This window comes from Hyperolius riggenbachi, chromosome 6 (assembly GCF_040937935.1).
Source record: "Hyperolius riggenbachi isolate aHypRig1 chromosome 6, aHypRig1.pri, whole genome shotgun sequence".
NCBI lineage: Eukaryota > Metazoa > Chordata > Amphibia > Anura > Hyperoliidae > Hyperolius > Hyperolius riggenbachi.
Genome location: NC_090651.1, coordinates 10,297,453 through 10,307,840, shown reverse-complemented (window position 1 = coordinate 10,307,840; position 10,388 = coordinate 10,297,453). Strand labels below are relative to the sequence as shown.

Here is a 10,388-nt window from a genome sequence, read left to right as displayed (position 1 = left end):
TCTGTAATTTTTGGGCCACTCAGTGTATATAAAACATTCCTTGCTATGAGGTTATTTCACCACTGGAGGGCGCCTTCCAACTTCAGAACTACAGAAATTCAAGTCCAATCCTGGCAATGGTGAGAAAATGATCACATTCTTGAGTAGGGGGGTTAATGATATGCTAATAATGCTGAGTTGCTGCTACTTTTATGTAAATGTATGCAGCCTGGACATGGACCATCAGAATGCAGCTGTTCTTCTTGTCCTTGGTCTGTTGTCAAGCTGCACACATTTACATGCACTGGTCATTATAAGGCTCGCCACACACCATACAATCTTGGTTGTTCAATCTTACCACTCATGTAGTATAATGCTAGGTACACAAGATGCAGTTGTCTGGCAGATTTACCTGCCAGATCGATTTTTTCCAACATCTTAATTCCGATCAATTTTCTGATCGATTTCCATAAAAGTGAGCGGAAATCAATCAAAATTCCGATTGGACATGTTGGAAGAATCGATCTGGCAGGTATATCTTCCAGAAAATTGTATTGTGTGTACCTAGCCATAAGAGCCTATCGAAACAATCTTTTCAAAGTATTTTCAATCTGTTATACTACATATATTTGATAAATATGTACAAGCAAGATTGTAGTGTGTGTACCCTTAAAAATCAATAATAGGTCATGTTTCAAGATGCATTAATTTGCATACATAATTAACACAATCCCGCCTGAACTGGGAATATCTGCATCTCATTGTCCACCCCTACACATGAGATGTAAGGGGCCCCGCAGCGGGGATGGGGTAATCATGCTGTGTGGCTGCAGCGGCATCAGACATTACACTGGGACCTCCTGACTCCGCTCTGTCCACACTGGAAGCGGTTAATAGGCGGGTCACGTGACTGAGTTCTTGCCTTCATGCCTTGTTGTTACCTTGACGACGGGCGGAGCGTCCCCGGGGCGCAGGGCGGGAAGGCTCGCGGTTTGAAGCTCAACAAATCAGCGAGCGCTAAAGCAGACACGTGGGCGGAGCTGAGATATTCCTTAAAGCGGCCGCAAGTGATTTCTGAATGATCCGCTTAGCGAGGAGGTGCCCGATGCTGCCGCTTTAAGAGAGAACAAAATGCTTTCCCAGGACCCCGGCCGGGCACCGGAAGTGGCGACAGATGCAGACAGAGGAGGAGGAAGGTGAGTGTGGTGGGCTTACTGTGCCTGCGGACCCCCTAGCACTGATCACACACTGTCCCCTCCCCTCACTGCTGTGCCCCAACCACTGACCCCCTATACTGTACTGCCCCTCCCCTGTGCCCCCCTATACTGTACTGCCCCAACCACTGCCCCCCTATACTGTACTGCCCCCTATAGACTACAGCCCTCTCTCCTGTGCCCCCAATAACTGTCCCCTATACTGTACTGTTTTCTCCCCTTTGCCCCCTATAGTCTGCAGCCACATCCACTATGCCCCAACCTCTGCCACTATAGTGTACTATTCCCTAGCCTATGCCCCAAATACGGCCCACTATACTTTACAGCCCCCCTCCTGTGCCCCCAATCACAGCCCCCTATACTGTATTGCCCCCTCCCCTGTACCCCAACCACTTCCTCCCTATAGTCCTTTGCCCCAGCCTCTGCCCCCTACAGTCCACAGCCTCCTCCCTGTGTATACCTATACTGTACTGCCTCCTTCCCTGTTCCCCTAAAGTCTGCAGCCTCTCACCAGTGGTCCCAGTCTAATAACGACATTCGAGTCGCATGCCAAATACACTGGATCATTGTGACAACGTTTCTGATACCACCACTAGCCTTGGATTAAATCATTTTGACCTTAGAGTGGTGGCTAAAAGTTGTTTGACGAGAGAACAGAAAACAATCCAAGCAGAAGCCTTTCAACATCAGACAAGGGTAGTGGGCACGTTTCACATAGTTGCTGGTGTCCAAGGAAGGATCTTGTCTATCCACAGTGGAACGCACTTGTCCGTTGGCCGTGGTCAGATTGCTGTATACAAATATCAGGTATAGAGCCTCACCTGGGTGATTGTTTGCTCTAGATTAGCAAAAGAGTTAACAGGAGGTACAGATGCCATCAAGGCGACTCCAGACCCAGCTTGCATTGGGCACAGGTGTCTCTGGATCACATCGACCCTCCAGGTCAGATGGTGGGTTCTGTTCTCCAGCTGTTTGTAGAGCTTATCCAGCTGGCCACTGGGAGGAGATGTACCATCTGCAGAGGTTGAAAGGCACAACCACTGTTTCGGTGGCAAATGTCCTGTGACCAGAACTCTGAAATACTGGAAGGGGACATCTTTTGACCCAAATCTCTATGTGCAACCTGCACCATCTCATCACAGAGACAGCCTTGATGTAGGCCCCATTCCCCATGTATCTGCAGGTATATGTAGATGATTGCTGAGTCTTTGACTATACTTGGGGACAGGTGCACTTGCAGGTCTGCTGGAAGTCTGAGTCGTCTTTTGTTGCTAGTGTGTGTGTGTGCCACATTTAAAAAAATGAAACAGATACTTACCCAAGGAGAGGGAAGGCTCTGGGTCCTATAGAGCCATCCCGCTCCTCTCCTGGTCCCCTCCGTTCCAGTGCTGGCTCGCCCGGTAGCAGTATGTGACTAATTTAGTCAGATACTGCTTTACCCGGCCGAAGGAGGCGTCAGAAGTCTTCAGGGAGCCCGAGTGCTCCTGAAGAAGGGCGGCCCTGTACTGCACCTGCGCAAGCACGCTCTCTTGCACGCTCACGCCTGTGCAGTATGGAGCCGCACGTCTTCAGGAGGACACAGCTCCCGGAGACTTCCAAATACCCTTTCGGTGGGGGATTGAAACGGGGGGGGGGGCGACCTAGCACAGGATAGAGAGGGGGGGAGCCAGCACAGGATAGAGGGAGGGTGCCAGCACAGAATAGAGAGGGGGGGGGGGGAGCCAGCACAGGATAGAGAGGGGTGGAGCCAGCACAGGATAGAGAGCACCGAGAGAGGAGACAGAAGGCTCTATACAACCCAGAGCCTTCCCTCTCCTTAGGTAAGTATTTGCTTCATTTTTATTTATTTTTTTACATGTGATTTCCATTCACTTTAAAGCAGGAGTCTCAAACTCAATTTACCTGGGGGCCGCAGGAAGCAAAGTCAGGATGAGGCTGGGCCACATAAGGGATTTCACAAAAAAAAGTCCTCAAATGTCATTATTAACAGTTTTTTAATTATTTCTTCTGAACATGAAGTGTCCTACCTTATAGTTCGCTTCAGTGCTCCCATTACAAGTAATCCGCCGTGTCCCCGCCGCAAAACGAGGACTGCAGAGCCCCAAAATTGCCCGGGGGGTAATCCGCTGGCATTTCCTGGAAGGGGCAGAGCTTTCAGCTTCAGCTCTGTCCCTCCTGATGTCAATCGCTGCGGATCGCCGCCTCTGCCCGCCCCTCTCACTCTTCCTTCACAGAGAGGGGCGGGGAGAGGTGGCGATCCGTGCGGCGATTGATGTCAGGAGGGCCAGAGCTACAGCTGGAAGTTCTGCCCCTCAGTGTAGTCGTGGATGTTTGTCTGGGGGATTTGGGGGCTCTGCAGCCCTCGTTTTGCGGCGGGGACATGGCGGATTACTTGGGAGCACTGAAGCGAACTAGAAGGTAAAATAGTTCGCTTCCGTGTCTCTTTTGCCGGCGCGGGCCACAAAATATTGTACCGAGGGCCACAAATGGCCCGTGGGCCGCGAGTTTGAGACCCCTGCTTTAAAGGATACCTGAAGTGACATGGGACATGATGAGATAGACATGTGTATGTACAGTGCCTAGCACACAAATAACTATGCTGTGTTCCTTTTTTTTTTTTTCTCTGTCTGAAATAGTTAAATATCAGGTATGCAAGTGGCTGACTCAGTCCTGACTCAGACAGGAAGTGACTACAGTGTGACCCTCACTGATAAGAAATTGCCCTTTTTACCTCTTTCCTGCTGTCAGAAGCCATTTTCTGCTAGGAAAGTGCTTTATAGTTGGAATTTCTTATCAGTGAGGGTCACACTGTAGTCACTTCCTGTCTGAGTCAGGACTGAGTCAGCCACTTACATACCTGATATTTAACTCTTTCAGACAGAGAGAAAAAAAGGAACACAGCCTAGTTATGTGTGTGCTAGGCACTGTACATACACATGTCTATCTCATCATGTCACATGTCACTTTGGATATCCTTTAAAGTCTCTAGTGCTTGAAAAGCTCTTGTGGTGTGGAGCGGCCCTTAGTAGGATTCAGATCACCTTACAGTATAATGACGATTTCTCGGGTGCTATCTACTGAGAAGTAGATGGTGACACTTGTAATGTATTAGATGGGTATCCATAAGCATTCCTCCAAGTTATTGTACTAGGAGAACAAAAGGTGAGTTTACCAATCGGACAGAATCCAGCACTTGCATCTACAAGTACAGCCAGCTTTGAGACGCATCACATTGGTTGCAACTTCTGGATTCTGGTTTAGATTACCTCAACAAACACAATTGCTAACTTCCAGTCAGAGCAATATCCTGCCTCTATCTGGCCAGCAGACGCTAGTCAGCCAATCAGGTGCACTGTCATACACCCTTTGCCTGCTGTACCATACCTAGCAGGAATTACATAGATTAGCATTCAGGTGGGAGGCTTCGGTTGGACGCAATCGTGAATTGCGTCGTTTAACAGGGACGCCCCATGTAGGCACATCTCCCACACGGTCCCCTCCCTAACCACTCACCTGTCAGCCGCATCCTAGAAGCTGCAAAAAATAAATTTAAAATCACAAACACTTCTGCAGCTTCTAGGATGCGTCCAACCGAAGCCTCCCACCTGAATGCTAATCTATGTAATTCCTGCTAGGTATGGTACAGCAGGCAAAGGGTGTATGACAGTGCACCTGATTGGCTGACTAGCGTCTGCTGGCCAGATAGAGGCAGGATATTGCTCTGACTGGAAGCTAGCAATTGTGTTTGTTGCAGTTGGCATTCAGTTTAGAGGTGGTGGGGTGAGTTCCCTGGAGGTGAGAGGTCCAGGGCTTGCCCGCACTTCCCTCTAGGTGTCGCATGGTGGTTTGGGGGCCCCAGTGAGTGAGAGAGACCTGGGGCCCCTGGGCTGTCATGTGGACCAGTGTTTGTGATTTTAGATTACCTCAAGAAAGGGGTTCTTTGTGGCTCTGAAACGTAGGGTTAAGTTGCTTACCTATAACAATTAGGCTCCCTGCACACTGCAAATCCGTTTTGCAATTCCGATTTTCCCTGAATCAACAGAAAAACGGAGGAAAAAACGCAGCATGCAGTAACGATTAAAAATCGGAATCTGTTGTAAAAACCGATTAAAAATCGGAAACACTTGGAGGGATCCTTAGGCTCCCTGCACACTGCATGCGATTCCGACTCCGATTTTTAACCGTTTTTTACATCCGCTTCTGATTTTTAATCGCTACTGCATGCTGCGTTTTTTCTTTTGTTTTTCTGTTGATTGCATTCAGGGAAAATCGGAATTGCAAAACGGATTTGCAGGGAGCCTCAGCGTGTTTGAGACCTAATTGTCTATTGCTCACTGGGAAAAACACATTTTTTTCCTTTGTAAAACGCACTGTACATTAATCATATGGCACTGTCACTTACAGTAGGTAGTTAAAAAAAATCTGACATGTTTTTGACTAGCCTAGCTCCTCATGTGGGATTCTTGGGGTTTTTTGTTTCTGTTTTTAAAGCACTTCCTGAATGGAAGTTTCTCAGTTCAACTACCAAAGTGTGCAGTTAAATATGGAGGCTGGCCGGGCGGCATAGTTATATGGTTCTTTTTCTGGGAGTGGTTTTGTAAAGATTCAAGGAAACCCTGAGACTCCCCCCATGAGCACATGGACTGGTCCAAAACTTGTCAGATTTTCTTTCTACCTACTGTAAGTACTGATATAGGAGGGGAAAAAGTCATTTATAGTGAATTTTACTCTGGGATAAATGTACATTTTATATGTCTGCGTTTTTAGATGTACTTGACATTTTAGGGGATTTTATTGGGGGGATAGTACTCCTTTAACTGGTGGTACCAGTAGCAGCATTTTGGAGTAGCAGCATTTCAGCATTGGTTAATGGATCTTTCACCGTTGTTTAGTGACTGTTGATCTTTCCTTTCTCTTATAGGAGGATTGATATAAAGAAATGTCTTTTGGTAAATTGGAGGACCTGCGTCAGTTGAACAAGTCTCTACTGGAAAACCTGTCCAGGAAACAGGAGGAATTCAGGAAACTGAATTCTGCAAATAACGCTCTGTATGGCCACGGCCGAGAAGGAGCCACACCGAGGGTGAGAACTGGTTTTCCACATATTTTATGTCCTGATCTCTCTGCTTTCTCCAGCTGTCCTTGAGGGGTTCTTAAAGTACACTTGGACTGAGAAAGATATGGAGGCTGCCATGTTTATTTCCTGTTTAAACAATACCAGTTGCCTGGCTGTCCTGCTGATCTCTTTGGCTGCAGTGGTAGTAGCAATAGCTGGCGGCCAAAAAAATTACGTATTTCCCCCACTGTCCACAGCGACTTGGAGGGGGAATAGCAATTAACGTCGCTGGAGCTTTTGCAGGAGCAGGATGAGATGTTTTTCAGTTTTACCCTGCGCCTAAATCTCCTGATGGCTTTGGCTGCAGTAGTGTATGAATCGCACCAGAAACAAGCATGCAGCTAATCTTGTCAGATCTCACAATAATGTCACCTGATCTGCTGCATGCTTGTTCAGGGGCTATGGCTAATAGTATTAGAGGCCGAGGATCAGCAGGACAGCCAGGCAACTGGTATTGCATAAAAGGGAATAAATATGGCGTGCCACTTCAGTTGTTCTTTAAAGCATAAGATTGGACTTGTGATCAGCAGTTTGTTGGCAATAGTTGTAATGACATGTGACAATAAGTGCCTGGATTGCGGCCCAGTTACTGGGAATGGAGTCACATTTTATGCACACTCTGATTACATTTCTGATTGGAACACATAACTCTCCCCAAATCCAGCAGTCGCCCTCGTCACCCAATGAAGCGGGAATCAGACAGTAATCTGCTCCGCCGTGCTGTATTGTGTCTTCATCGATTTTGCATTGTGTATTTTCTGCTATATTATGAAGTTCCTGCGTTTTGATTTCATGTTTATGTAGCATTTGACTTGTTTGTTGGTTGACAGACTGAGAAGGAAAACCTGGCGGTGATTGGAACACATGGAGGCGGAGCTTCCTCCAGTGAACCACGCCCCGCTTTACTGACCACACATGGCTTATCTTCATTGGCCAGGAAAGCGCTAGCTACTCCCAAGAGAACCCATCATTACACTGGCTCAGAGCCTCTCAGCTCCACGTTTGTTCAGCCTGATCTGCCCTCTCCATGCCTCCAGCTCGAGTCACCGGAATATAGAGTCACCAGCAGCAAAGACGTCATAAAAATCAAGTCACCGGTGAAACGACTGTCTCTGCTGAATCCTTCAGAGCTGCATGTTCCACCCAACACCTCCATGGAGCCGTCTCCATTCACTGGACAGTATGTGGACCAACTGACGGACGTGGGGAACGTCAGATCCCAGGAGCCCAGAACCCCGAAATCTATTCTCGTCACACCCAACCGGAGTTCCAAGGTATGGCCACTTTGTCCTTGTGTGCTTAATGAATTTACGACAGTATATCTACGCCTCCAGGGGCGTAGATATACGTACCTCGCCGTGATCGCTGTTCTAGTCGCCGCCCGTTAGTACACAGAGAAGTAAATGGGAACTGTGTTCCCATTCACTGATCTAAGTGCCTGTGATAAATGATCATCGGCATTTGCTGGTGGTCATTGCCAAAAGTAAAGTAAAGCATACACTCCATACTTCCTGTATTGATCATGGTGCACAGGAGGAATAAAGGAGGGGGGCATCTGGTGGCCAAATAGTAAAATTACACATACATTACATAAAAAAAAAAAAAAAAAAAAAAAAAAAATTTACATTAACTTTACTACACCATTCATTTAACCCCTTACCTCCTCTCCCATAGTTACTAAAATAAAACCTTATATAAAAAAGTGACATTTAAAAAAAAAATACATAGTTTTCTTAGGGACTCAACTTTTTTTTTTTTTTTTTTAATATGTATGTCATGAGGGTATATTACAGTTGTTCTCAAGGCATTAAACATTGTGAGAGCAATAGGAGCTCCGTAAGGGAACCTATAAAACACCAAATCAACAAAATAAGAGACTGGGAAATAAATAAAATAACTGGCATGGCTACGATTGCTCTCACCGCATTTATTGACTCGACAAAGGTGTCCTGTGTGATCACAACATTTTGGCCATTTTTCTGTATGAAAAGGTGAAATATAAAGAGGACGCGTCTGAGAGCTCTAGCGGATACTTGGAGGAACAAACAGCAGCTGATTGGCTGGAGAGCCATGAAAATACTCAAGTGGCAATCAGAGCAATCTGCTTTACTGGTTGAGGTAGAGACTCCTGTTAACCACTTCAAGGACACCGAGACGAAAATAAACTAATGAAATAAACGATTGTATCTATCTTCCTTCTCCTAAAAATGACTTTTTAAGATATTCCACAGTTATTTTTTATGCTTAAATCTACTTTTTAAGTTTTTAAATGCTTTACTGTTTTTGCTGAATGACACATTTATTGACGTATGCCAGAACTAAAATCTATGAGCTATTGACCTCCCTTATCTCTTTCCTGCTCTCGGAAGCCATTTTCTGCTTGGAAAGTGTTTTATTGTTGGAATTTCTTATCAGTGAGGGTCACACTGTAGTCACTTCCTGTCTGATTCAGGACTGAGTCAGCCACTTACATACCTGATATTTAACTCTTTCAGGCAGAGAAAGAAAGAAAGGAACACAGCCTAGTTATTTGCAGGGATGTGGAGTCGGTACAAAAATCTTCCGACGACTCAGTTTCTGAAACCATGACTCCGACTCCAAGTATTCAAAATTGCTCAGACTCTGACTCCTTCCACAGGTGTCGAACTCCAGGCCTAGAGGGCTAGATCCATGCCAGTGTTTAGGATGGACTGAGAAAGAGGAATGTATTCTACCTGATGGACATCTTTCCTGATTCAGAGCCATCAATTAATTTGAGTTGTGTCAAAAATGTGTGAGGACCTCGGCCCTCGTAGGACTGGTTTGACATCCCTGCTAGTCTAATACTTAACAGGGCTGTAGATTTTGTACAAAAATCATGCAACTCCCGACTCCTCAGTTTATGAAACCACAACTCCGACTCCAGGTGCCCAAAATTACTCCGACTCCACAGCCCTGGTTATTTGTGTGCTTGGCACCTAACCTACACAGGTCCATCTCTTCATGTCACATGTCACCTCGGGTATCCATTCACTACTGAGGTGTTTTTTTTTTCCCCTTATGGACCAGAGCAATTTTCACATTTCAGATCTTCTTTGATTCATTTGCCAATAACTTTATCAATAATTATCACAACTAAATGACGCTTGCAGGGGGAAAACCACTTGGCTAATAAAAGTGAATGGGCTGGTGCACACCAGAGCGGCTCGTTTTTTCCACAAACGCAAACTCGGGGGGCTGCAGCATTTTTTAGATTTCTGAGGCGTTTCTGCCTCAATGTTCAAGTATAGGAAAGTGGAAAACCGCCCTGAAAAGCGCTAGATCAGAGCGGTTTTCCAGGCGTTTTTGTTACAGTAAAAGCTGTTACTGAACAGCTTCTGTAACAAAATATGAAATCTGCTTCACAAAAACGCTCCAAAAAATGCTAGGCATGTTTAGAAAACGTCTCTAAGGCTCCATTCACACTTGCAAAACGGTAGCGCTTTTGCCAGCTTTTTGCCCTGGTGATTTTTGGCGATTAACGGGGAAAAAAATCGCCATTCACACTTTTTCGCAATCGCGCTTGGCGCTTCTATAGCACTGAAACGCGAACGCCGGAAAATCACCTGAAAATGGTGCAGGCTGCAAATTTGCGTTTGGTGATTTGCGTTAATCGCCGGCGATTAACGCAAATCCCCCAAGTGAGAACGGGCCCAGAGGGTTATATTGCACTAGCGCTTTAAAAAGCACTTGAGCGTTTTGCCAAAATCACCGGCAAAACGCTCAAGTGTGAATGGGGCCTAAACATGCCTAGAATCTCTCTGAACATCTGCTTCAAAAACCTCTAGCGATTTGCGGATCTGCTAGAGGTGTTTGGTGTGCACTGGCTGGGCCTTTATCCTATAACTTCCAACTCTGTGTATGTTTTTGCCTTTCAGAGAGATCCCGGACATGTGACTTTCCTGTCCAGCCACACCCCTCTGCCCTCCGACCAGTGGACAGGGCGCCCCCTCCTGGGCTATGACTGGATAGCAGGTATATATTTGTGCATTAACGTGAACCCGAGATGAGAGGGATATGGAGGCTGCCATATTTATTCCCTTTTTAAGCAATACCAGTTG

At 46.2% G+C, this 10,388-nt stretch overlaps 1 protein-coding gene across 3 annotated transcripts in view; it reads left to right on the top strand.

Moving 5' to 3' along the window:
• Positions 1 to 995: 995 nt before the first annotated feature.
• MIIP (migration and invasion inhibitory protein) overlaps positions 996 to 10,388 on the top strand; it is a 35,397-nt gene continuing 26,004 nt past the window's right edge. The window contains exons 1-4 of one of the 3 annotated variants that reach the window (XM_068242384.1): positions 996 to 1,175; positions 6,115 to 6,276; positions 7,140 to 7,583; positions 10,206 to 10,302. In XM_068242384.1, the coding sequence (XP_068098485.1) occupies positions 6,133 to 6,276; positions 7,140 to 7,583; positions 10,206 to 10,302 (685 nt within the window). In that variant the 5' untranslated portion in view covers positions 996 to 1,175; positions 6,115 to 6,132. Of the gene's footprint in view, positions 1,176 to 1,649; positions 2,001 to 6,114; positions 6,277 to 7,139; positions 7,584 to 10,205; positions 10,303 to 10,388 lie in introns of those variants that run through there. The other 2 variants (XM_068242385.1, XM_068242386.1) reach the window with 2 other exon arrangements.